This window comes from Kuraishia capsulata, genomic scaffold (assembly GCF_000576695.1).
Source record: "Kuraishia capsulata CBS 1993 genomic scaffold, Kuraishia_capsulata_scaffold_4, whole genome shotgun sequence".
NCBI lineage: Eukaryota > Fungi > Ascomycota > Pichiomycetes > Pichiales > Pichiaceae > Kuraishia > Kuraishia capsulata.
In genome coordinates, this window is record NW_019172953.1 from 252,693 (window position 1) to 278,723 (window position 26,031).

The window sequence follows — 26,031 nt, forward strand, 5'->3', positions numbered from 1 at the left end:
CCAACACCAGGTTCCATCATTCACTTAAAAACTCCGACACCTTCTTCTCGGATCATCACACTCTTTTAGCAAACGATGCAATATCCTGTCCTCCCGCTTGTTGCCCTGTTGGCCGTTTTCCAAAGCGTTCTGGCTGTGCCAGTTCCGGTCGTGATCACCAGATACCACACTGCTGCTGGCCACACAACAACGGTCTTTGATGTTACTGCCACCCAGACTATTCAGGTTCCAATTGTGCAAGTTTTCATCTCTGGAACATCCACCTGGACCAATACCTTAATTACAATTGCTACCGGGGCTGAGATGGCTGCTTCGATCCAACCCACCACTACCAGTGTCATCACTGATACCTCATCAACCTCGCAGCCAGAAGTTACGACTTCATCCGCTGAAAGTGAAGCCACAATTTCGGTGTCAACTTCTGCAACCACACCAACCGTTGAGACTTCATCAGTCGCCGAGGCCACTACTACTGCAGAGTCAACTTCCTCGACTGAGGTTGAGACCACATTAAGCTCAAGCTCAAGCTCGAGTTCAAGTGCTAGCAGTTCAAGTTCAAGTTCAAGTTCAAGTTCAAGTTCAAGTTCAAGTTCAAGCTCAAGTTCAAGTTCAACCTCGGTAACCACCCATTCTTCTTCTTCCAGCACCACCAGCTCATCCTCCTCGTCTTCCACTAAGGAGGAAACCTCAACATCAACTCAATCAGCCTCAACCAGTACTGATTCTGCCGTATCTACGATTATTCCTACCGCATTGGTGTACAGTCCATACGAAGACGATGGAACTTGCAAAGACTACGACACCGTCCAAACGGACCTGACTCTCATCAAGTCCAAGGGAGTCTCATCTGTGAGAATATATGGTAACGATTGCAACTACTTGACCACCGTGCTGCCACTGGCATCCAAGATTGGCTTGAAGGTCAACCAAGGTTTCTGGATCAGTTCTGATGGTGTCGACTCTATTGATGATGCCGTTTCTGATTTCATTGACGCTGCCAACGACAACGCCTTTGACTGGGACCTCTTCACCTATATCACCATCGGTAACGAGGCTGTCATTGACGAATTTTGCTCAGTCTCAGAATTGATTTCCAAAATCTCTTCCGTCAAGTCTTTGCTGAAAAAAGCTGGTTACACAGGAAAGGTCACCACTTCGGAGCCTCCTGTGACTTTTGAAGACAACCCAAGTCTGTGCACGGACTCAGAGATCGATTTCGTTGGTATCAACTCCCACGCTTACTTCGATGTCTACTCAAGCGCTTCGACAGCAGGTTCCTTTGTCAAGGGTCAAATCGAGCTTGTCCAAGGAATTTGCGGTGACCTGGATGTCGTCGTGACCGAAACTGGTTACCCAAGCCAGGGAATCACCAACGGTAAAAACGTTCCTTCCGAAGCTAACCAGAAAATTGCAATTGCCAACATATTACAGGAAGTTGGATCCGAGGTTACCATCCTGAGTACTTACAATGACTACTGGAAGTCTCCAGGCGAGTATGGAATTGAACAATCTTTTGGTGTTATCCATCTCCTCGAATAATTCATCTTCTTCTGCATTGCATTTCTACTCTACCTTCTAGGTATGGCTCATTTGTTCCTTTACAATTTTTATCAGTCCCGGTTTTTTTTTTCTATTTCGTTCGGTGCCCAAATTTCAAAAGGCTCGTGTACGATTTCGTCGAAGACTAATGAAGGTCTCTGTATTTTAGATAGACTACAATAAGTTTTTTCAAGCTTTCTACCAAACATTTCGTATGTAGGCCCAAAAATTTCTATGTTACAAACCCCAAAAAATGCTATTCAGTTCTTTCCAGCTTCCTGAATAAGATCCAAGAACTTTTCCTTCGAGAGCTCGGTAATCAGCTCATCCTTCTTTATATCACCAATTATCTTCTCTTTCGATATAACGTTGGCAGTCTGTGTCTGTGTCGCCAACACGGCATTAAACAGCTTGATCACACCTCTCTGAGCAGTCTTCTTGTACCTCTTTTCGCGCTCAATGACGAATCTAGCGGAAGCATCGTCTTTTGGGAAAAGGTCTCTTACCCTATCTTTGGTCAGCCTTTGCTTCTTCTCAGCTAACAGCGCCTTACGGGCTTTCAACTCCAGTTTTTCGGTTTCAAACTTCTTGATTTGGCTCTTGGATCTTGCCAAAATTGGGTCTTTTCTGTCGTATGCCTTCAAATGAGTTCCCAAAAGGGCGTTGACTGCCGTGGAAAACTGCTCTGATCCATCATCCGGGTTTCCCTTTCTCTTCTTCAGTTGGGGTATCTCGTCATCTTCGTCTTCGTCACTATCGGAAAATTCCTCCTCACTGTCCGAGTCACGCTCTCTTTCGCTGTCATTACTGTCATCGCTATCTTGTTCCTGATCCGAAACAGAGTCGGATTTCTGAGCTTCTGCATCGCTCAAGTCAAGCTCCTCCCCACTGCTCTCTGCTTCACCGCTAGCAGATTCCGAGGGATTGTTACTCGCTTTCGACGATTTCTGAGGACGAGTCGCCTTTATATTAGCCTTTGTGTTTTTCAGCGTTATTGAACCTTTCTTCATGTCTGTATATTTTGTGACAATGCCTTTATCTAAGAAAGTCTTATGCGGAATCTGAGGCTTGAAAAAAAAATTCCATCAAATCCATCGCGTTAGGAGCACTTGCGGTTTCTATGTTTACTTCTCAAATCACGGGTGCTCACATTATCTGATAAGTTTACGATGGCTCCAATTTAAACCAATAGCAGTATATATCCAAAATGGCCGACAGAGATGGAAGATCGCTTTCCAAGATCAGCGACTCTGCCTTCAATACCTCCCAGAATCACAGGCCGAATTCCGGGAAGATTACCAAGACCATGTCTGCTCATCAGAGCACGTCTAGATTTCAGATTTTAAAGCACCAGGTGGTGGGAAAAACGACGGAGTTGACTGAACTAAAGAAGAAAATAACTACATTAAGAACGAGGAAGTATAAACACGATCTCCAGCGAGAACAGGCGCAAGATGCATTGGAGAGACTTAACGACCAAATGACGTTGCGAGAGGAGGAGATGGCTAATGTGGAGGAGAACAAGTTGATGGGGCTGAAAGAGCTAGAAGCCGATTTTGAGGATAAAAAACTTTCGCTGGTTTCGAAACAAAATGCCGACCTTCAAAAAAAGGCGGACGAGTACTTCAAACTGGCTCAGGATACAGAATTGCAGAAACAGGAAAGCCGCAAAGCGGAGTTATCTCACCTAATGGGTGAGGTGGAAAGCCTGAAAAACCAAATCTCCAATTTGCCGCTGGATTTCCAGCAGGCAATTAATGATATCGTTGTGTCTGGTGATAAAAATCTGGAGCTGGTCAAGAAAGAAAAGCAGTCCGAAATAATGGGATTGAATCACAGTATCGAGGTCACCAAGGATCTGATATTAGAAGCCAACCATAAGCTCTCCAAGGTCAAAGATGAAGTGGAGATTTCCATTGGAAGGACGAACACAATGGAATTAGAATACGAGGAGTTGTTGGCACAATGGAAGCTCACGGAGAACAGTTGCATTGATCTTCAACATGAAATAGATTCACAAATGGACGAGCTCAAATCTCTTGAAGATAAAATAGCTGAAGTCATGAATAATGCAGAGATGTACGATGCCAATGCTCTTCAGATGGACGACCAAATTCTGTCTCTGGAGAATAGCAGAAGAAATTTGCATGGACTATTACAGGATTTGAAAGGTAATATACGAGTATTTTGCCGAGTGAGACCTTTGAAGGCCGAAGAGAATCCCGCTCGAATTGAATTCGCACCAATGAATGATGCCTTCAAAGAACAAATTACTTTGGTTACGGAGCAGAGAGATAGCATGACCGGCCGGACCCCAGCACCAAAACCTCTCAAGAAATATGACTTTGGATTTGACAAAGTGTTTGACGAGTCTTTGTCGAACTCGAAGGTTTACGAGGAGATATCCGAACTTGTACAGAGTGCTCTGAATGGCTTCAATGTTTGCATTTTTGCATATGGACAAACGGGCTCTGGCAAAACGTTCACGATGTCGAAAAAAGAGGACGGCATGATACCGAGGGCCATCAGACAAATCTTTGAAGAGGTGAGCCATCTCAAACAGCAAGGCTGGGAGTTTGAGATCCAAGGTCAATTCTTGGAAATATACAACGAAACAATTAACGATCTCATAGGAAACACTTACTCCGATTCACAGAAGCACGAGATTAAACACGACGAGACATTGATGCGCACATCCGTCACTGGAGTCACAAAAGTTTTTCTTGATAGTCCAGAGACTGTGAACGAGCTTCTTGCGAAAGCCTCGAAAAACAGATTCACAGCATCGACCAAAGCTAACGATAAATCATCCAGATCACACAGTTTGTACATCTTCGAGATCACAGGACACAACGTGAACCTGAATGAGAGCACCAGAGGAGTTCTCAATCTCGTTGATCTCGCAGGTTCTGAAAGATTCACCCACTCGCAAACAACAGGCGACAGATTCAAGGAGACTCAGGCCATTAACAAATCGTTAAGCTCGCTTGGTGACGTGATATGTGCTTTGGGTGCAAATAGCTCAAAGCAACATATTCCTTACCGAAACTCCAAACTGACTTATCTCCTTCAATATTCGCTGGGTGGAAACTCCAAGACTTTAATGTTTGTCAATATATCTCCAGCACATGTTCATTTCAACGAGACATTGAACTCTCTAAGATTTGCTACCAAGGTCAATAATACGCATATTGGAAATGCTAAGAGGAATGCTTGATCTATATATGGCTATATGTACAGTTTAGTGGTTTCATGTTTGGACGATCTGGGAATCAAGTCTTCCATCAATCAATGAAGGGTATTCGGTGGAGTTCGAGAGTTGTCCACTCTCTTTGAGACCGGACCATAGAGCAGGATAATTTTGTTCACTCCAACTCACGACTTTTTCTCTCATGTTGGGTTCAATGGTCCAATCGTGTAGCGTCTTTAGAACAGAAGCTGTTATTTCAATGTCCTTCTCTTTAGATTGTTCTTCAACCAACTGGAGCGCCTGTTCGTAATCCTCATGGTAACAGTGGGCAATCAGGTATTGCTCGAAGTTGCGACTATCGGGTAGCACCTCGTATTGAGACATGTTGTTCCACAACTGTTTAACAGTGCGGATGTTCACATATGTCATTGCCTTGATCATGAGAGACATCGTCTCCTGGTTAATGCCTCTATCCTTAGGTAACGATCTCGCAAGCTCAAACACGTCCCTGGCCTTAAGGAAATCCTGCAGGTGGGTATATCCTTCCAACAATGAATTGAGCAGACTGATATCTAGATTCACACTAAGATCCATTTTGAGGGCCAAATGCAGTCTGAAAACACCGTCCTCGTAAAGCTGTCTTCCAAACTCCTTGAAGAGATATTCATACATCTCTTCGTTAGGAGGAGGAAATCCTTCCTCCTTGTGCAAAAGCCTCACCTTGTTGAAAATAATGTGAGCTGCATTAGGCCTACCCTTTTCACAAAACACCTTCATTGTTGGAAGATACGAGTCGAAGGGCACCCAGAAAATCTTGTGGATATGTCCATACACAGCCCAGTTGACCTCTGGATTACCCTTGAAAGACAGCACAAATTCATGCAAACACTTGAAAATTTCTGGATAGTCCGATGCTTGCAATCTTTGCTTTCCCACTCTAGGAGGGAGTTCCCTATCCAAAAGTTCTAAGGCATCACCTGCATATTCGTTATCGAGCATGAGTTTCAGCAATGGCGCAATTTCAGCCTCACCTAGGTTTTTACCGTAAGACTTGACCTTGATCATCAATTGGAAAACGTCGTTCACAGATATGCTGGAATCTTGCAAAGCGTGCTCTGAATATCTCGAAAGAAGCCTAAAGATGGTCTCCATGTATATACCATTGCTGTCTTGAGCCCAGTGGACCATATTGGCTTGAGAATCAGCAAACGCTCGCAATGCAGCAGAAAGGTCACCATGGCTGAGAGCATTGTTGATTCGAATGGAGAATGTCTCTGCGTTCATATCAAGATTGAACTCACGATCGAATACTTCGGTCAGCTCCTTGATGTACTCTTCAGGTTTTGATGAATGTAGACATGCACTCAAAAGGCTGTTGAAGACAGTCTCAGGACCAAACTCATCAACCAAAGGCTCTAGCCTGGACTCTATTTCGATAACAGAACTGCCGGTAAAAACGTCGAAACGGAGAATTGCAAGCTGCTCAGTGAGGGTAGCTGATGACCGGTCCAAGGCATCTATAACTGATTTCACAATCTGTTCAAAGCCTGGGTATTTCAAGCCAGCTGCAACCAACGCGCTCAAGTCCTCATCGCGAACTTTTCCAGTAATTGTTGGTATGAGAGAGTTAAGTTTTTGCAGGATCAAAATGGCTGCATCGTCACAGTTGTAAGATGAAGCAAAGTGGAGAACGCTGATGAGCTCTAATGCGCCAGAATTGCTTAGAAACTTGGATTTTGAAAAGATTGAAGTGCACAGCTTCTCCAATTTGATTTCCAGCTTATCGGTAGAGGTATTAGACCGCTCATTCTCAAGGGCAGACAACGTCATGGCGAGGACATCGTCTAGCACTTCCAAATCCTTCAGGTTTTTGAGTTCAAAAAGCATCATCAGAGTATCGGAATCAGCAGTTATCTTTCCACTAAACGCCTCCAACACTATCTGCGCAACTTTCGCCTCTTCCTGGGGGTTCTGCTGACAAAAATCCTGGACCAACCTCTGCAGATGATCTCTCTTGCTCGATAGAGCGATGTAATTGACAAATATCTCAAAGATTTGCAGCCTGTTGGTAATATCCTTAGAGTAAAAATTGGAGTTTCTGAGTCTTTTGTACATGGATGGGAAGAAATAACAACTCTGAATGTCATCTAGTGTGATTGACCCAACAGTGGAGGTCAAGATCTGTAACATTTCCTCCGGTAAAAGAGCCGCATGCTTAGAATCTGCCAAATAGTTCAAAGCCTCAGTAACATTCACCAGCTGGGAGTGGTCGAACTCTTCGTTTGGAACTAGTCGTATCAGATCAAAAACAAGCGATTTTAGCTTCAACGAACGTCTCTTTGCAGTAGCTGCATCATTACTCCTCAACAGAGTCTTTATATCAATAAAAATGTCTTCAATTTCGTCCACAGAAGTACTTTCTTCCACCAAGACTTTTGCAGGCTTTGTAGAATACCTTCGGTACTCGCAAAACTGCCTCCTCGATCGCGGTATCTCAGAGTACAACTTGCTGTTGTGTAACACCAGACCAGCTGCTGGAATAGATCGGACTAAACATGGCGCCCGCCTCTGACACAGCAGTCTGACCAGATCAACACCTCTTCTGGAACTGGCTGACCTCACAAATCCACCCATATCAGTATAGATCCTCAAAGTTGAGACTGTGTATCCTGGCAAATGAGTTACAACCTTCTAACCTCTTAAGAGTCGACTTTTCTGGTCGAGAAATTCGATTGGGTGGTACACTTCTTTCACACTGAAAAATGGCCCTGTCTATATCTCCAAGCATATCTTCATGCAGTTGATTGTCGTAATTACAGTGTGAAGTATTGGGGTTAATTGTTTTTTTTGTCAATTTTCCTGTATCCACAATGAGCGTATCGTTGGACGACATCACTCCCAATAATGTTGGAATGCTCAAGAAGCTGGTAGAGCTATCCACGTTGGACTTCTCCTCCGACTGGTTTACAGAGGCCCAGAGTTCAGAAGATTTATTCAAGTTTGGTTACTTTGGCGAGATTCCCGTGGGATGTGTCAAGGCAAAGCCTCTGATGGCCGCAAATGCCTCTGACAAGTCTGCTCCCATGGGACTGGTAATCGAGTTTTTGGAAGTGTTACCTGCTTACAGAGGCCTCTCGATCGAGGACAAATTGCTGGAGCACATAGAGACAGTGCTGAGAGAAAGACATTTGCACACATTATGGGTTTTATCGCCGCTGGAATGGGCTTCTGCAACATTGGAGAAGCGTGGATACTTCAGCGCTGGCGATATTGCTGAGCTGCAAACTGGTTACGAAAAAAGGCTTCCTGCTTGGGAGAAAAAATTATAAGCATTGTACAGATGGATATACCCTATTTAGCCACAATGGAAACTACGTCCTGATCGCTAACCACATGGTTTAAGCCACACTTCTGAGGTGAATGTTTGGCACTGGCTCCCCATATCAAAGCGTACTTGAACTGATTCTTCAAGTCCCTGTGGACAGAGTCACAGACCTCAGACACCGTGGAGTCAACCCTCACAACCATGGGCTCGTTGAAGTCAGGTTGGACACCCCTCCGCTTGGTGTATAGGCGAATCAGATTGAGCTTATACCAGATCTCTTCAACAACGTCCTGGACGCCGAGATCGAGCTCACAAGACATGACAACGGTATTGGGCTCACGTGCGATACGATCCACCTCTTCTAGAGAAACAGCATCCACCTTATTGTAGACGTACAGACATTTCACATACGAGCGATGGCTTTCGTTGATGACATCAATAAAATCCTCAACTGTGGCATTTTCGTCTCTCACCAACACGTCGGCATTGTGAATTTTGTAGTCCCTCAGAATAGCACTGCAAATTTTGTCGTTCAAGTGTTTTGAGGGAGATGTAGCGTTGTACTTGACACCACCAGCCTTTTTAATCTTGAAGTGAATGTTTGGTTTTGGCTTGTTCAACCGGATACCAACAGACTCAAGCTCTCTTTCCAAAATCTGTCGCTGATCAGCTCCTTTGGTGGCATCAAGAACCATCATGATGAGATCTGCCGTCTTAGCGGTAGCAACCACTTGTCTACCTCTACCTTTACCTTCACTAGCACCTTTGATAATACCGGGCAAATCCACAATCTGAATCTCAGCACCCTCATACTCCAAAACACCAGGAACAGAAGTCAGTGTTGTGAACGAATACTGTGCGATTTCCGATTTCGTCTTTGTTATCTTGGATAGGAAGGACGATTTACCTACCGAAGGAAAACCGATAAGCACCACACGAGCATCACCAGATTTCGAGACCTCAAAACCCGTTCCCGGAGACGAAGAAGAACCTGGAGGAGGCTCAAGCAATTGCTGCCTGTAACGCGCCAGTTTACCTTTCAGTAAACCGATGTGGTACTCCGTGGCCTTGTTCTTCTGGGTCCTGGAAAGCTCCTCCTGGATCTGTTGGATCTTTTCTCTGAAAAGAGTTAGTCCTATGCTCCAAACAGGAGAATTTCAGTCATACTCACGAGATACCCATTATAATTTTGTTTCAAAACCTATTCTAACCGTGTTCACCGTTGAAACCCTCAGCTTTTTGGGATCAATCTCAGGCATTGAGTGCTTCCCAAATTTTGAATCTCAAGAATCGTTTCCGCAATACACGCTTTGATTATTCCACGCCCACGCTGTCGCGTACCATTTTAAGATCGCGTGTTACGCAGATACCACAAGACTTTTACTACTCTCAAACACGTTATGACGACTGACAGGTATGTTAGTTCATTGAACAAAATTTGAAGACAGCTTTTAAAACTAACAATTTCACGGCAGTGCAGGTGTTGTTCAGAGGGCTGGTGCCTCTGTTCCTAAAACCTATGAAGGCGAGGACATGTATCAACTCCCCAAGGTGAATAGGGAGTACGAGAAACAGTTTGCCTCCCTTTACACTCACAGACTGATGAAACTGAGACCCCGGGTACTAGCAATGGCTAGTGCAAAGTGGACCAATGAGACTATCAATGGTGAAAAGGTTGTTCGTCTTTCCAAGATCCTAGACATTGCCCATCAGCAACCGTGCTACATGGTGGGGACTGTATATTGCGACATGCAATTCAAGCCAAATGTCTTAAAAGACGTGAGTGAAAATATGTATGGTGCTCCTCCTATTGTTGAAGGAAATCCCTTGGATGCCACCAACCGCAATTTGAGACAGACATCGTATTCGAATCCAGCCACTGACCAGATCGCTCTGGAAGACGAATCTGGAAGAGTGTTGTTGAGTGGAGACATCATCGACAACACCGTGTTTGTAACTGGATGTGTTTTTGGGGTTTTGGGCTTGGAGCTGGAATCTGGAGTGTTTGAGGTGGTTGACGTTGTGTATCCAGAGATTGCTCCACAGGTTCCAAGGAGCCTGGATCATGTTGTTCCCTCCAAGATTGCATTGGTATCTGGGATGTCTATCAACTCCAGTGACCTTGATTTGGTCAAGCTGGAGATTTTGAAGGAGTATCTTACTGGTGAGCTTGGAAATGACGAGACTCGTGCGGCTTCTGCTCAGATATCCAAGCTCATCATTGCCGGTGACTCGATTCAGGTATCACAATCGCTAATAGGAAAGGATTACGCAGCCAACTCCAAGTCAAAATACAAGAAGAATCATAGGACAAATTATAATGCGGAAGCGGTGAATATCCTTGATTCGTTTCTCTGCGATGTTCTGCAGTCTTTGCCTGTTGATATCATGCCTGGTGAAAACGATCCAGCAGAGCTCAGCTTGCCACAACAACCTCTACATGTTGCTTTCTTTCCAAAATCGAGGCAATTCATAAACACCGAGTCCAGGCACTTCAGACCACTCACTAACCCGGCAAGACTCGAGATAGACGGGCTGCATCTACTTGGCACCAGTGGTCAGAACATCAACGACATTTTCAGATACGTGCTGCCCAATGCGGCTGCTTCAACGGGTACCACTCCGACAGATGATGACCACGTTGAGTCGCGCATTGGTCTGATTGAGGCAAATATGTACTGGCAAAACATTGTTCCTACAGCACCAGATACGTTATGGTGCTACCCATACCAGGACGAAGACCCATTTACCTTGTACGAGACCCCACACGTTTACTTCGTTGGAAATATGCCCAGATTTGAGACACAAGAGACTGTGTTGCACCAGAAGTCCGGAAAGGAGGTGAAGGTGCGTGTTATTGCAGTTCCTAATTTCAGTGCTACTGGAGAGATTGTGCTACTCGATACAGCCAGTCTTGCCTGTGAAACGGTGAAAATTGTTGGGTAACTCATTGATAAGACGAGAACTATGAGTTTGAATTATTTAACCGAGTTATTTATTTACAAGTAATCAATTATTCAACTTTGGTCTTCGCTGGAGAAAACCGAAGATCATTGCATTGCGTCAACATTCACTCATAGGAAGGCTTCATTATATACACGTTCTAGCCCCCAAAATTGCCTAACCAGTTGCCAACTACTCTTCGTTAAGTTTCAGCTTCCACAGAGGAACACTTGAACCCTTCTTGAAAACTGCGCCCTTACCATAGGTTGTATCTGCACCTATCATGGCTAGTCCGATAGAGCGTTTCTCGGAATCAACCTTCATCAGATCCAGCAATTGGTTCGAGACTGTTGGCATGAAAGGTTGCAGCAGGATCAAAAAACATCTTAAAGAATCCAGGGCGGTGAATATCACCAGATCTTGCTGAATGCTCTCAGCTTCAGATTTGAGCCTCCAAGGCTCGGTATCTGAGAAATATGCATTGACTTCCGAGCACACTGATCTCAACTGATCTAGAATCTTGTGAGTGGAAAACAGCTGTAAATCTCTGTCAAAATCTTCCACAAGTTTATTGGTAGACTCCACAATCTTTTTATGGCCCGCCGAAAGCAGAGAATTGGCATTGAGTATCTCTTCAAATTCACCCTTTTCATATCTCTGCAGAGCCCTCTCAATGGAAAAGTTCTTGGAAAGAGACCTGGTCATCAAATTGCAGAACTTGTCAATAAAGTCATTTCTAGCAGCATTGAGTCGTTCTTCAGAGAAGTCGCAATCGCTATCCAGAATGGAGTAGCGCGCCAGAAAGTATCTTAGAAAATCCTCTCCATAGTAATCGGCTATGGTGACCGGATCCGCAACGTTCCCCCTGCTCTTGCTCATCTTCTTCCCTCCCATGAGCCAATGGCCATGAACTATGGCTTGGCGAGGGATTGGAAGGTCACATGCCATCAGAAAACTTGGCCAGTAAATGCAGTGGAACCGAACAATATCCTTTCCGATCAGATGGGTTGCTGGCCATGGCTGGTAGGTGTCTCCAGAGAAGGGGTATCCAGCAGAGGTTACATAATTGATTAAAGCGTCAAACCAAACATACACCTTCTGACTACTGTCTCCAGGTACATCTATTCCCCATGACAATCTTGTGGAGGGTCTAGAAATGCTGAGATCGGTCAGTTCCTGAGATTTCAGTTCGTTCAACACCTCCTGGTAGTATTTCCTGGGTATGATGAATCTCTCATTTTTCTCCATGTTCGCAATCAAAGCATCTCTGAACTCGGAAAGCTTGAAAAAGTAGTTCTCTTCGGTCTGGAATTCCACTTCTGAGCCAGTCTCGACCGAGTGATGCCTCATTTCCCCAGATACTGGATCGAGCCTCTGTTCTATCTGTGACTCCGGATAGAACGTCTCATCAGACACGGCATACCACCCAGTGTGTGTTCCTTTGTATATAAACCCTCTCTTCTGTACCTCATTCCAAAAATGTTTCACAGCGAGTTTATGATCTTCATCAGTTGTCCGAATGAACCTGTCATACTCGATATTTCCCAGCTTCGCAAGACTCCTGAACTTGGCCGACAGATCGTCACAAAAAAGTTTGGGTTCCACTCCGGCCGCGTTCGCCGCGTTTTGCACTTTGAGACCATGCTCATCAGTTCCGGTGGTGAAAAATGTGTCATATCCTCGGAGCTTCTCCCACCTGATCCTCATGTCACACAGAAACATCGAGTAGAAGTGGCCGAGGTGGGGTTTGGCATTGACATAGAAGATGGGTGTTGTCACATACAACGCCTCTCCCAGGTCTCTTTTTGAAGAGATGAGCCGCTTAAAGACACCCGAACGTTTGAACAAGGGCAGGAACCGGCTCATTTTGCGTGATGGAGATAGCTGCAGTTGAGAGTGGTGGTGTTAAACCGTAAATGTTCAGCTCATCTGCCCACACTAAGAGAGACTTATATGAGATGAGCAGTGGGGGCTTCATAAGTGCACGCTTCTTTGAGGGTGCTACTCCATACAAAATTCAAACGATGTTCCTTTACGATTTCAGCATTTTGATAAAAAAAAGACACTGGAATTTTAGAATGTTCAACATTACAGAATCTCACCTCCAGACTTTTTTCAGAATGCAATATGGCAGGGCTCGAACAAAAGCCTTATGGTACACACCAACAGGCAACAACCCGGGTCAGCTTTTCTCAACAAAAATTGCCATAAGGGCAAACACGCTGTAGAACATGGCTAGCGGATACGCCACCAACGGTCTGGCATTCTGCAGCATGAGCACAGTGACGAAGAAGCCTGAGGAAGAGACTGTGCACCACAACACCACCAATATCGAAGTCAGGTATCCTAAAGTGTTATCCAGATGAAAAAACACGGCAAAAAAGCTCAATATCACCAACGGAAGTAAACAATATCCCAGAACCGATGCAGTGCCAACGATATCCAGCGAAACTTCCTGGTTGCTCATGAGCTTGAACAGATTGTGAATTGAAATCGTTCCAAAAAGAGCCACTCCATAAATATAACCAAAATGTGTCTTTCCCCCGATAAGCAGCAATGTTCCAAATAGCAGACAGAATAGTATGGGGCCAGCCAGATCCGAATCCGTGGCGATCTCAGGACTGACGCGTGACATTGGATTGAGAACGGCCAGCGTCTTGGACTTGATATGCGAGAAATTTATTCCTAGCTCTTCCAGCAGAGATGGTTCCCCAGCATAGCCACTGGTGGAAAATGCAGCCAGAATTCCGGGCGACAGCACGTTGTCGCCCATGGACCCACTAATGTCAGACCCATACTGGTAACCGGGAGCAGATCCTGTATTCATAGACCCAGACACGGCAAACGGCGTCTGTCCCTGTTGCGAATAAAACTGCAAATTCGAAGGATTCTGGTTGATTCCTTGTTGCTGATAATATGCCATTTTTCTTTTCACCGCAAACGGATGATTATATGCCAATCAACAAAGAGGCCACAGTAGCGTGAAATCTGAGGAATTGGAGACCCGCAAGTGAAGAGGATGGTCGTGCGCTGGACACGAGAAATCACCCAAGAAGTTGAGCAGTGCACACTGTTTTTCTTAATGCGAGTCGCGGCTCAAATTGAAGCTGAACGCGTTGTTCATCTGAGGGAAGCTACACTTTACTCTTTTCATACTGGAAAAATTCGTAAAATGTCCTACAGCCAGGTCCATTCTGCCCTGCTTCAAGTCTTAATGCAAGCGGGAAGTATACCGGTGGAAACATTGGGCAATTTGGCAGTGGAGCTCATGGCGAGTGGACTACCGGAGGACGAACAGGTGAGCGAGACTCCTGCAATGGTGCTAGAACAGTGTGTCGTGGCTATCAACATGAGATTACACTACATGGATCTTTCGATACGGCAAAAGCGGGATCAGCTTACTGGCGAGAAACAACTTACTCTAGTGAACCAAACCGCTGATGAGTCCATCAAGCTGGCAACGCAGTTTACTCCCAACGAGGTCAAGGCCATAAACGAGATTGTTGATTATATATTCGATGAAGGGAACAGCTCGGAGGAAAGATACTCGATTACGTCTTCAAAGGCTATTGCACTTATACGAAAGAACACTACCAAATCAACAGACCAGGCAGACTCGTTCTTGAAAGGCCTCTACTACCAAGGATGGCTGGACCACCAGAAAGAATATATCCCAGCGACGCGAATGCTGGCAGAGCTTGGGCCAATGTTAATCCAGCGTTTTGGAGTCAGATCACCCGAAAACACAGAAGGCCTCATAAGCACATGTGCTGGGTGTGAGGAGATCCTGACTCTTGGTCCGAAGTGCTTCAACAATGACTGTCATGTCAGATTCCATCCGCAATGTCTCAAGCATTTCTTTGCGGTTCGTTCTGATGGGAAGTGTCCCAATAGGAATTGTGACGAGGTATGGGACGTCACGCCCGAAAACTTGACTCATTTGGCTACCATAGGGCCGCCTGGAATTGTGATTCCGTGGGAGAGAGTCACGTAAGGGAACATTAAAGACAAAAAAATGCGCTCAGAGTCTGCTGAAAACATTATTCTCACTATTGGTTATACATCGGGCGAAATCGCAGGTGTTTTTTCGTGGCAAATTCGCTGCAAAGTGATAAGTCTACAGAACTGCTTTCTAAGTTCATGTAACCCGTTTTCGGGCACCATTTCTATGAATCGATTACGAAAACAGTGCTCATTTGACATATCCTCCATCACTCAGCTTCAAGCTGGTCCAGGAAATCATTCTCCACCTCTTCAACTATGTCCCATACATACTCCTCAACAACTGTCTCGGTGTATCTCTCACTCAACAATTTCACCTCGCCCTTTTCCAACCTCTCTTTCAACTCCTCCGGAACGAAAGTCAGTTCCGATGATGTGTTGATCTGACAACATCCTCTTTGAAAGCAGCTCACCATTGGATAGTAGCCCAAGCTTCCGTCGTCTTTACCACTAAAGTCGTTCTCCTCAGAATTTGCAGTTTTTGCCTGGAATCTCTGGTTCTGAACAGAGGATGGTGGCAAAAAGCTATAAAGATCTTGGAAAGCGGTTCCAACGAGATTTCCATTTTTAAACACCACGATCTTGGAATCTGGGAGAGTGGCAGGCTTGAACTTGTCTTTATCTGGTATCGCCTTTTCACCAAATACAGTCACAGGATTCAACAGATGTTCCATGGGTTTAGTACCTGTGTATTCGAATTGCTCATAGTAGAGTTGTCCTTTGTAGCGTATTGGAATCTGGTCACGAACAATATCGTACTCCGGCGATACACCATCATCTTTGGCTTCACTCAGCACGGGAGCAGAGGTCACTCTTTGTTCCATTTGCGCTTTAGCAATGTTTCTCTGAACATCAATACTTGGAAGTTCTACCAATAAACCAATCACATCGCCTGTTCCAAAACCACCCCTCATGAACTCGGAGGGTCTGCTTAGATGAAGCTTCTGTCCGGTCTTATCTCTTAGTCCGTAACTATACGCATCAAAACCAACAGGAGCCTCCAGAGACGCCTCGCGTCTTGCTATTCCAATTCTGACATGTCCAGGGAGTTCTGTTTCGGGCGTTTCACTCCGATTTTCTGCTTTATTTGGATCCGCAACAGTCAGACCTCTCATCCCATTAGTGGAATTTGCAGTCCCTTCCTGATTCGCCCTTAGAATTCGGTATTCTATATACCAACTACCCTCTCTGATGCCAACATTTGCTCTTGCACTTCTCCAGCCTTGCTCAGCTGTGGCAATTGTAGCCGTATTGTCCATCAGCAGACCTGGTGCTCGGTCGAGGTAGCTCCATCTTGCATTGTGAGGCGGAATTTCCGAAGTCGAGTAAAACTGCGATTTGAACATCGGATTTGGTCTGCAAGCCTTGTACTTGAAGCCCCGTCTGTTGAAAGGATGGTCATCCGTGGAGTAGAATGCGGTATCCACACTGTCTTGCTCTGCCTCTCCAATTGGCACAAGTGGAATACTCATCGCCTCAACCATCAGCGGCCTCTTGATTTGTTTCTCCAAATCAGCAGGTGAATACGGCTGTGGCTTAAGTCTCGGTATAATTGGCTTTTGCTTTGACGACGCGGTTGTAACTGTGGACCGTGTTGAGTAGTGGTGAGCGGGCTCAGACGCATGCTCAGTCACCGGTTCGGCTACCAGCGTGGCTACCGGGTCAATTTCATTAGTTGGCTCATCCAGATTCGCCTCTGAGCTGGTCCTTTTAAGGTCGATATTTTCCATGTTGTGCAATGCAATTGGATCAGTAAAAACGAATAAACATCTGACCGGAGCGCGAAACAGTGGACTTCAAGGGCATCGGTCATCGGGCCAGGGCATCGCTTTGGGCGTCTATCTTTGGGCGCTTTACGTTTGGGCGCTTAACATTTGAGCGTCTAATATTTCAGCTATTTGGAGGCGAGTATTTGGGGATTTTTTCTGGGATATCAGGAAAAACATGTCCTTTCTTTCCGGTCTCAAGGCTGCCCAGTTGAAATACAATATATTCACGAGTATCAGGGAAAATGTGGATGCTGAGCTTCTACAGGCCCTTAGCGGAAAGCTGAAGAAAGTCACCGTTGCGATCAAGGATAATATCGTCACTAAGGAGGACAAAACAACATGCTCGTCGCAGATTTTAGCTGACTATGAAAGCCCGTTTGATGCCACCGTGGTCAGATTACTTAAGGAACAAGGAGCGGTTGTTGTGGGAAAGACTAATCTAGACGAATTTGGCATGGGAAGCGGAACCACTCATTCACACTTCGGACCAACACTAAACCCTTTATACCCCGATGAAGCCAGAATATCAGGAGGATCATCTGGCGGGTCGGCTGCGGCCGTGTCAGCAGGTTTGGTAGATGTGGCGCTTGGAACAGACACGGGAGGGTCCATCCGTTTGCCTGCCTCATACACCGGTGTGGTGGGCTTTAAGCCAACCTATTCTCGTATATCAAGATGGGGAGTAGTTCCATATGCTCAAAGTTTAGATACTGTGGGGCTGCTCTCCAGAGATGTTTCTATTATACGACAAGTTTTCACAGAGTTGGACAAATACGATCCAAATGACCCAACGTCTTTAGCTGGAGATATACGGGAAACCATACCGAAACGGACGGTGACCAGCCAAAGACTCAGAATAGGAGTTTGCGAGCAATTCAACGTTAAAGAATTGTCCCAGCCAATGAGAAACGCCTGGATCAGCAGTTTAGAGCGATTTTCGAAGGATGGTCATGAACTTGTTCCGGTCAGTATTCCATCTATCAAACATGCTTTATCGGCTTACTACGTTTTGGCACCAGCAGAAGCGGCTTCAAATCTTTCTCGTTATGATGGAGTTCGGTATGGATTCAGAAACTATGATAAATCTTACGGAACCACCAGATCAACTGGTTTTGGCAGCGAGGTTCAAAAGAGAATCATGTTGGGAAACTTCAACCTTTCTTCCGAGGCATATTCCAACCATTTCCTCAAGGCTCAACGAGTAAGACGATTGATATGTGATGAGTTTAATGAGGTATTCAAATTATCAAATCCTCTGGATGGTAAAACATCTTTTAACGATTTGGGAATTGACCTTATTGTGACTCCAACATCAACTTCAAAAGCACCTACTCTCGAGAAGTTCCGTTTATCCCAGAATGATAACGGTGTCACTGAGTACGTTGACGATGTCATGACAGTACCCGCTTCTTTGGCCGGATTGCCTTCTATCGTAGTTCCCTGGAATACCGATAATGGAGTGTGTGGAATCCAGCTCACGGGTCAGTTTGGTGACGATAATCTGGTGTTGGACGTTGCCGAGACTTTCATGGCTAGAGAAGAGTAAAGAAGAATCAACTTGTAAATATTAGTGAATAGAAGAACTTTTCGGTCGTAATATATAAAGTGTAGTGCACATACATTGTGAAACAGTTTCAGCTTTGGATCAAGCCTTTAAGATTCATCAGATGCCTTGAAAATTCTGGGCCAATCTTTACCTCTCATGTCTCTCCACTTCACGCAGCATAGCATCGAGAGCGTTCGTTTTATCAACGTCCTTCCTGGCCTGCCAGACAATGTCCAATAATGAAGCATTGACCTCCTCCAGCTTTTCAATACTCAGCGTCTTTGAGATGGTGAGCAGAGCAGTTTTGACTTCATGAAGTTTTGGTTCTGAGACAACTAGTTGGTACGTCTTTGGTTTCACAATGGATTCCGTGATAGGTAAACTTTCGTCCTTGATAACAACTTCATTAACAGTAACAGGGGCCGTCACAGTATCTGGAACAGCATCTGGAACAGTCACATCTCCATCATCCACCTCAATGACTTCACTATTCCCGTTCTCAATATCTCCGTTTTCAACGCCACTTTCTTCATCGATAACAATCGGCCGTTGCTGCTTTAAGAGCCATTCCTTTTGTCTCTCCGTTTCCCGTACGTGCATCTCGCGGCACTCAGCAACGAACTCCGGCACTGAAATCTCGTCAACGCCAACCTGGGCATTGGCATACATTTCGCTGGCCTTGAGCAGACGCTCGCGGTCTCCAAAAACCTGGGCATCCTTATAAATCATCTCAATATCCTTTAGAAACTGTCTGGGCTCACAGTAGAAGCCATTCCATAATCTCTCTTCGATTATATCCAAATCAATATTGTAATAGTGTTTTCCAGTGCTCACTTCCAAAATCATCTCCCCATCTTTTACATATGGCTGTTGAACGAGGGGCTCACCGGTGAGGGGATCAATTGGAGGTGGAACAGACTCATCGAATAGGTGAATCAAATACATATCGTCGATAGTAGGCTTCTTGAAGCGTTTGTACCTGTTCTTGAACAGATCCATCAAGCCACTTAGTCTGATCTTGAGTGTATTCTTCAAGCGCATATCGTGACGTTCAAGGCGTTTCTTCTCCCGCTTTGTATTTGCATCTTCCGAAGAAGCTGCTACCGGCTCAATGACCTCCAACTTTGGAATATCTCTCACGGGTCGTGAATCAAGATCGTTAAATTGAGCTGGGTCCATCTTCAGGGCCGACCAGAGAGTCTCGAAATACTCCTCCCTTTCCTCTTTTGAAGGCTCCAAAATGTCCACGATACTGCTTCCAAACCCAAGGACTTCATCGGCCTCATAGACCAGCTCTTTGCTTTCGAAGTCACTCATTTCACAGATTCCTAAGACCAAAATCTGCTCTGTCGCAGTCAGTGACCTCAGCAAACTAGCCAGGGTTAACTTGGCTGTTGCAGGAACTGTACTGAGCCAGATCTCCAGACTAGGTAGAAATATCACACTCCGTTTGTGTCGTCTAGCCTCTATAAAGGTCTGAATGATTACTCCCTCCGGGCTCACAGCTGGATCTCCAAACACCCTTGAAAGATCTAGTGATTGGACGTGAAAGCCCTCCATATGGTGCAAAATTGCGTTTCCAATATAAGTTTGTCCCATTCCAATCCCTCCGCGAATGAGCAACCGGGGCCTGAAGCAACGAGCACGACTGATGTTTTCCAGTACCTCTTGTCTATGGAAGCCGCTATCAGCATCTCTTTCAAACAAATCAACATATCTGGCTTCTTCCAGCTGAGTAGGCTGTTTGTCTCTAGGAATAAGTCGATCTAGCTTGCTCAGGATATGGCCCAAGGATCTGGAAAGAAGTGGTTCTAATGGTTTGGGTAGCGGTGAAGAGGAAGAGGAGCTCGATCTTGCTGAAGAAGGAATGATCTTGTCAAGAGCACGCATGAAGTCGCGTGCAGTCACGTTGATCTTGTTTATATCAAGCTTGAGCTTCTCCTGTGACTCGTAGATTTGCGGATAAGTGCGCTGAATTGCGTTCAAAGACGCCTCCACAGTCAAAGCACGCAAATCAGCACCTCCATAGCCCTTCGTAAGCATTGATAGCTTTTCGATGAACTCGGGCTTTGGTGGAGACTCCCATTTGCGGGTCTGGATGGTCAGAATCTTCTTACGAGCATCCATATCAGGTAGAGGGAAGTAGAACTCGCGATCAAACCGACCCGGCCTCCGCAGGGCAGGATCCACACTGTCAGGTCTATTCGTTGCTCCGATAACAATGATTTGGCCTCTGTTGTCGATACCGTCCATTAAAGCAAGTAAAGTTGAAACTATGGAAGCGTGGATCTGCTCTTGTTTAGAAGATCTCACAGGTGCAAGTCCATCTATTTCATCGAAAAAAATGATACTGGGTTGTTGGTTCTTGGCCTCTTCAAAAAGTAATCTCAGATTCCGTTCCGCTTCACCAACCCATTTGGAAAGACAGTCCGCTCCTTTTCTCATGAAAAAGGTGATCTTCTGGTTTCCGGTAGAACAGGAGGCAGCAAGAGCACGGGCCATGAGAGTCTTACCTGTTCCTGGAGGACCATGGAAGAGAACTCCACGTGGAGGCGTCTTGTCAAATCTCTGATACAGTTCTGGGTACAACAGTGGAATCATGACCATCTCCTTGAGCTGGTCCACGTAGTTCTCAAGGCCTCCAACAGCCGAGAAATCGATGTTGGTATCAATTCCCAACGGATCTGTGTCTGCCAATGTATTTTTCTTCTTCTTTTGAACACCAATAGGTGCGAAACCCCGAGCATTTCCAGGAGTCACTGCCTTGAACAACTCTTCATCGTCTGAATCTGAGGAGTCCACGTTTCCAACAGTAGCAGCAGCTCCTAGTCCTGGAATATTCTGGCCAAACACAGAAGCCACATCACCGCCTCCAAAAGGTCCTGACGTGGGGAACAGCCTTCTGAGAGCTCCTGAGTTGCCGTTCGCGCGACGTCTAGAAGGCGAAGGGACTGGAGCAGCAGCCAGTTCGAGTTGAGCCTCGCTGGTTATTGGTGGGGGCAGCGTGTAGTTGACCTCTTTGCGCTGACGAAGTTGGATCTTGCGAGTTTCGATGGGTGAATCAGGTTCTGAGTCCTGAAGATCGTTCAACTCGTCCGCAAGAGTTAAGGGCTCTTCTTCCTCCTCCTCTTCTTCGGAGTCTTCTTCATCGTCCCGCACTTTGGTGCGAGGCCTTCCTCTCCGTCCAGATCTCCCGCGCTTTTGCGACCGTTTGTGGGATCTTTGGCGATCGAATCGATATTCGTCATCCTCATCGTCGTTGTCTTCGTCGTCTTTCACCACGAAACTGGGGATCCTGTTACGGCGGCGCTCGGCTCGCGCCTCTGAATCGTCACTTTCAAACGAGTACTCTGATCCTTCCTGATCGGGTTCCGGGTCATCGTCGTCACCCTCAACGTATTCATCCTCCTCTGCCTTTGCAGACCCATTTCGGCTCCTTCTAGAACGTCTGGGCGAACCATCATCATCCGGAGACTCTACACCAGAATCCAGCTTCACCACACCATCCAAGCCAGCCTCGTCATCATCCTCATCAACTTCATCATCCAGTTCGCCAAACATTGAGTCCTCGTTGTAGTTGATCTTGGGCTTCTTGCGCCTATGGGCAGCTACATCGTCTGAGTCAGGCGTGCCTTCACGCTTTGCGAAGTCTGCCTTTTTAAACCGTGAACTCTTGCCGGAACCCATTGCTGCGCGCAACTTGAAATTTAGCCAGCAAAAATGAGATGAATGGGGGTATCTGCTGATGTAGGAAGTCTGCTAGACGCGACAGACTAAGTTGTGGTGAGAAACGTAGATTATGTAATTACTTGAGCGAGACACGTCCATGGAAAACAGTTTGGATGGTACACTTCCAGAAACTTAATCACTTGAGGCAGGGCAAAGGCGGAAAACGACCCAGACTTTAGGATATAATTTTCTCTCTCAGAAGTGTTCTACCCCTGGAGATATTTTTCTTGTAATCATTCCCTTTCAACTAAGCACACAAGTGTCTTACTCCTCAACCAACAGGGTTTGTCCTTCAAACATCCCCGGACACATGACTGCTTACCTAATATCTTATAAACCACGTCACTTCACGGGGGCACTCAGGCCCGATGGCAGCAGCTGATAACCCGAGCTGTACAAAAAGCGAACAAGACATCTCTCTACCTTCTCCGATTACTCATTTCGTTCTACCTAAAAATCACTTGTGAGTTTCCTAATCAATAGCTACAGCTGGAGCCACTGGTATCTCATTCAGTATGACCGCACACGCTACTTCGTTCGCGTTCACGTCGCTACTGGCAAACACTACCGAGAGCTTCGAAGAGGCCCTCCGGTTTTACATCTCGTTCGGCTTCGAGGTCACCCGAACTTTCACTAAAGACAACACAATCTCGACGTCTGATTATCTTCACGGAATTTCTACCAACTCACGCCGTGAAGTGTGGCTGGAGGCCTTTCCGTTGAGTCAGGTTGATTCCAAAGGTGGCCGTGTACCACTACAAGAGTCAGTTGGCTACTTCACCCAGGATAACACTGCTACCTCGTCACCATATCAATCGCCCGGGGTTGTGATCAAAATCAGATTGGCATCTCACGATGTCCATACTCTCCCCAAAGTGGCCGGAGAAATCATTTTTTTCACTGCTGAGGTGGCCAAGGTCCGTGCGGTTGTTGAAAAGAATGGCTATCCAATGATAGTTTCTCATGATTCCAGGGTCTCTTTCTATACACGTGATCCACTTGGAACTGTCCTGGGATTTACCTCGCACCCAGGCATGGGCTCCGACCTCAAAGTGACTAGTGCTGATTACTACCTTCATCCAAAGCGGGGCCCTAGTGTCACTGCTGCAGAGAGACCAGCGACCTCCCCAGCCGCGAAAAGCCGCAAGAAAATCGCTGTTATGACATCGGGAGGTGACTCTCCCGGTATGTGCGCGGTTGTACGGGCCGTGGTTCGTGCGGGTATCTTCTATGGTTGTGATGTTTACGGCTGTTATGAGGGCTACTCAGGCTTGGTCCAAGGTGGTGACATGTTGAAAAAGATGGAATGGGAAGACGTTCGTGGTTGGCTCAGTCTCGGCGGAACTCTCATTGGTACCGCTCGTTGCATGGAGTTCAAAGAGCGTTGGGGCCGTCTCCAGGGGGCCTATAACATGATTGTTGCTGGCATTGATGCTCTGGTTGTTTGTGGTGGTGATGGTTCTTTGACCGGTGCAGACCTGTTCCGTTCCGAATGGCCATCGCTTGTTGATGAGCTCGTGGCAACTGGAAAACTTACCGAGTCCGAAGTAGCAGAGCATCGTCACCTCAACATTGTTGGTCTTGTGGGCTCCATCGACAACGACATGTCCAGCACGGATTCAACCATTGGTGCTTATTCTTCTCTTGAGCGTATTTGCGAAATGGTGGACTACATTGACTCAACTGCGAACTCTCATTCCAGAGCTTTCGTGGTGGAAGTTATGGGTCGTCATTGTGGTTGGCTCGCACTGATGGCAGGAATTGCTACAGGTGCAGACTACATTTTCATCCCCGAACAACCACCCAAGGCGGGCGAATGGCAGGCTGAACTCAAGAAGGTGTGTATGCGCCATCGTGACAAGGGCAGGCGAAAGACCACTGTGATTGTCGCCGAGGGTGCGCTTGACGATTTGCTGACCCCAATCACCTCTGAAGAGGTCAAGGATGTTCTCGTCGAGATCGGTCTAGATACCAGAATCACCACGTTGGGCCATGTTCAACGTGGAGGTACTGCTGTTGCTTTTGACCGTATGCTTGCAACCCTTCAAGGTGTTGATGCCGTGAAGGCTGTCTTGGAAATGACCCCTGATACCCCTTCGCCCATGATCGGGATAGTGGAGAACAATATAGTCAGGCGCAATCTGGTAGATGCTGTGAGACTCACGAAATCGGTAGCGACTGCCATTGAGGCTAGAGACTTTGAAAAGGCTATGTCGCTCAGAGATACCGTTTTCGTGGAGTCATACGACAACTTTTTAGCTGTTTCGAAGCACGATGATGGCTCTGTGATGTTGCCTGAGGAAAAGCGTCTCAATATGGCCATTATCCATGTTGGGGCTCCTTCTTCGGCTTTGAATGCTGCGACAAGAGCCGCTGCACTCAATTGTATTTCCAAGGGACATAACTTATATGCGATTCAAAACGGTTTCTCCGGACTCATCAGACACGGTTCCTTTAAGAAGCTCAGTTGGCTAGATGTGGAGGAATGGCACAATCTAGGTGGTTCCGAGATTGGAACCAACAGATCGCTTCCAGAGCAAGACATGGGCACCGTGGCCTACTACTTCCAGAAGTACCGTTTGGATGGCCTGATCGTGGCAGGTGGTTTCGAGGCTTTCCGTGCTCTTCACCAACTCCAGGCTGCTCGTGGAACGTATCCTATCTTCAACATCCCGATGGTGTGTCTGCCAGCCACGGTATCCAACAACGTTCCCGGAACCCAATACTCGCTTGGAACAGACACCTGTCTCAACACTTTGGTGAACTACTGTGACGCTGTCAAGCAGTCTGCATCTGCCTCACGGAGACGTGTGTTTGTGGTGGAAGTGCAGGGTGGAAATTCTGGCTATGTTGCTGCCTATTCTGGGCTAGTTTCAGGTGCTTTGGCGGTTTACACTCCAGAGAAGGAGGTTACACTGAGATCAGTCCAGGAAGATCTGAAGCTCCTTCATGACAATTTTGAGCATGATAAGGGTGATAACAGGTCGGGAAAAATGTTCATTCGCAATGAAAAAGCATCAAGTATCTTTTCCACGGAGCTCATTGCAGACATCATCAAGGAGGCTGGTAAAGGCAAGTTTGAATCACGTACTGCCATCCCCGGCCATGTTCAACAAGGCAAAACCCCTTCATCGATGGATAGAGTGAATGCAACGCGGTTTGCTATCAAAGCGTGCGATTTCATTGAGGATTGGAACTCGCGCTTTGCCTATTCGACTTCCCAAGCAGAGGCCGAGGGGCTTGATTGCGAGTCAGAGCTGCGTTTCGTCTACAACCGCGGAACCAAGCATTACCTCGTTGATGATATTGAGGCCAGTGCAGTGGTGGCGGGAATTTACGGTTCTGCAGTCATGTTCACCAAGGTTACCGATCTCTGGAAGACAGAAGCTGATCACGACCTCAGAAAGGGCAAGACTATCCATTGGGAAAACTTGAATGTCGTGAACGACATGTTAAGTGGAAGACTGTTGTTGAGACGGAGCTGAAGAGCACATACAGACACGTATAATATAAAATGAATAAACTGAACATAACTGAAGAACCATTATGTAAATCATAATACAGCTTATCAAGTCATCATTCATGTGACCAATGGAAGTGTGGTAATCATTTGTACGGGCACATAATTTCGTCAATTGGACGATAGAAAAAACGGCCAACCTCTCGGCCGTATTATCAGATGTTCCAGAACAACTCAATTAAAGATCTAGTTTCGCAATTTTCACTGTTCAGTCCATACCGTGTTGCCCCAAAATTCCGAAGTGAGATGTGTGCATCAATCAATCCGATAGCACGACGCGTACCTGGCCCATTATGAAGACGCAACGGGGAATGACTATGGTTATTTTATGACACCGAACGGGAAGCATTGTGCTAGCTCTGCTGCTAAAAATAACCAACTAGTTTTGCTCAACAATCACGTGGCAAATCCCGGTTTCATTCCACAGGCATCATCGAACTTCTACGCCCCAACGTCACGTGCCCCCCC

The 26,031-nt window shown here is 46.2% G+C and overlaps 14 protein-coding genes across 14 annotated transcripts; 7 read left to right on the plus strand and 7 right to left on the minus strand.

The window, feature by feature from the left end:
- Window positions 1–75: 75 nt before the first annotated feature.
- On the plus strand, window positions 76–1,539 carry KUCA_T00003248001 (uncharacterized protein; the record flags this gene model as incomplete). Its single annotated transcript, XM_022601644.1, has 1 exon — window positions 76–1,539. The coding sequence occupies one exon, from the start codon at window positions 76–78 to the stop codon at window positions 1,537–1,539; it is 1,464 nt and encodes a 487-aa protein (XP_022459266.1).
- Window positions 1,540–1,799: 260 nt separating this feature from the next.
- On the minus strand, window positions 1,800–2,549 carry KUCA_T00003249001 (uncharacterized protein; the record flags this gene model as incomplete). The annotated part of the gene is made up of 1 exon (XM_022601645.1): window positions 1,800–2,549. One exon carries the CDS (start codon window positions 2,547–2,549, stop codon window positions 1,800–1,802), a length of 750 nt encoding a protein of 249 aa, XP_022459267.1.
- Window positions 2,550–2,746: 197 nt separating this feature from the next.
- KUCA_T00003250001 (uncharacterized protein) lies at window positions 2,747–4,756 on the plus strand (the record flags this gene model as incomplete). Its single annotated transcript, XM_022601646.1, has 1 exon — window positions 2,747–4,756. One exon carries the CDS (start codon window positions 2,747–2,749, stop codon window positions 4,754–4,756), a length of 2,010 nt encoding a protein of 669 aa, XP_022459268.1.
- A 33-nt stretch (window positions 4,757–4,789) lies between these two features.
- Window positions 4,790–7,363, minus strand: KUCA_T00003251001 (uncharacterized protein; the record flags this gene model as incomplete). The annotated part of the gene is made up of 1 exon (XM_022601647.1): window positions 4,790–7,363. One exon carries the CDS (start codon window positions 7,361–7,363, stop codon window positions 4,790–4,792), a length of 2,574 nt encoding a protein of 857 aa, XP_022459269.1.
- A 236-nt stretch (window positions 7,364–7,599) lies between these two features.
- KUCA_T00003252001 (uncharacterized protein) lies at window positions 7,600–8,058 on the plus strand (the record flags this gene model as incomplete). Its single annotated transcript, XM_022601648.1, has 1 exon — window positions 7,600–8,058. The coding sequence occupies one exon, from the start codon at window positions 7,600–7,602 to the stop codon at window positions 8,056–8,058; it is 459 nt and encodes a 152-aa protein (XP_022459270.1).
- Window positions 8,059–8,080: 22 nt separating this feature from the next.
- KUCA_T00003253001 (uncharacterized protein) lies at window positions 8,081–9,236 on the minus strand (the record flags this gene model as incomplete). Its single annotated transcript, XM_022601649.1, has 2 exons — window positions 8,081–9,173; window positions 9,226–9,236. 2 exons carry the CDS (start codon window positions 9,234–9,236, stop codon window positions 8,081–8,083), a joined length of 1,104 nt encoding a protein of 367 aa, XP_022459271.1.
- Window positions 9,237–9,454: 218 nt separating this feature from the next.
- Window positions 9,455–11,000, plus strand: KUCA_T00003254001 (uncharacterized protein; the record flags this gene model as incomplete). The annotated part of the gene is made up of 2 exons (XM_022601650.1): window positions 9,455–9,468; window positions 9,530–11,000. The coding sequence occupies 2 exons, from the start codon at window positions 9,455–9,457 to the stop codon at window positions 10,998–11,000; spliced, it is 1,485 nt and encodes a 494-aa protein (XP_022459272.1).
- A 189-nt stretch (window positions 11,001–11,189) lies between these two features.
- On the minus strand, window positions 11,190–12,863 carry KUCA_T00003255001 (uncharacterized protein; the record flags this gene model as incomplete). Its single annotated transcript, XM_022601651.1, has 1 exon — window positions 11,190–12,863. One exon carries the CDS (start codon window positions 12,861–12,863, stop codon window positions 11,190–11,192), a length of 1,674 nt encoding a protein of 557 aa, XP_022459273.1.
- A 316-nt stretch (window positions 12,864–13,179) lies between these two features.
- KUCA_T00003256001 (uncharacterized protein) lies at window positions 13,180–13,920 on the minus strand (the record flags this gene model as incomplete). The annotated part of the gene is made up of 1 exon (XM_022601653.1): window positions 13,180–13,920. One exon carries the CDS (start codon window positions 13,918–13,920, stop codon window positions 13,180–13,182), a length of 741 nt encoding a protein of 246 aa, XP_022459274.1.
- Window positions 13,921–14,169: 249 nt separating this feature from the next.
- Window positions 14,170–14,991, plus strand: KUCA_T00003257001 (uncharacterized protein; the record flags this gene model as incomplete). Its single annotated transcript, XM_022601654.1, has 1 exon — window positions 14,170–14,991. The coding sequence occupies one exon, from the start codon at window positions 14,170–14,172 to the stop codon at window positions 14,989–14,991; it is 822 nt and encodes a 273-aa protein (XP_022459275.1).
- A 217-nt stretch (window positions 14,992–15,208) lies between these two features.
- On the minus strand, window positions 15,209–16,729 carry KUCA_T00003258001 (uncharacterized protein; the record flags this gene model as incomplete). Its single annotated transcript, XM_022601655.1, has 1 exon — window positions 15,209–16,729. One exon carries the CDS (start codon window positions 16,727–16,729, stop codon window positions 15,209–15,211), a length of 1,521 nt encoding a protein of 506 aa, XP_022459276.1.
- A 214-nt stretch (window positions 16,730–16,943) lies between these two features.
- KUCA_T00003259001 (uncharacterized protein) lies at window positions 16,944–18,314 on the plus strand (the record flags this gene model as incomplete). The annotated part of the gene is made up of 1 exon (XM_022601656.1): window positions 16,944–18,314. The coding sequence occupies one exon, from the start codon at window positions 16,944–16,946 to the stop codon at window positions 18,312–18,314; it is 1,371 nt and encodes a 456-aa protein (XP_022459277.1).
- Window positions 18,315–18,461: 147 nt separating this feature from the next.
- Window positions 18,462–22,001, minus strand: KUCA_T00003260001 (uncharacterized protein; the record flags this gene model as incomplete). Its single annotated transcript, XM_022601657.1, has 1 exon — window positions 18,462–22,001. The coding sequence occupies one exon, from the start codon at window positions 21,999–22,001 to the stop codon at window positions 18,462–18,464; it is 3,540 nt and encodes a 1,179-aa protein (XP_022459278.1).
- A 557-nt stretch (window positions 22,002–22,558) lies between these two features.
- Window positions 22,559–25,528, plus strand: KUCA_T00003261001 (uncharacterized protein; the record flags this gene model as incomplete). Its single annotated transcript, XM_022601658.1, has 1 exon — window positions 22,559–25,528. The coding sequence occupies one exon, from the start codon at window positions 22,559–22,561 to the stop codon at window positions 25,526–25,528; it is 2,970 nt and encodes a 989-aa protein (XP_022459279.1).
- Window positions 25,529–26,031: the final 503 nt, after the last annotated feature.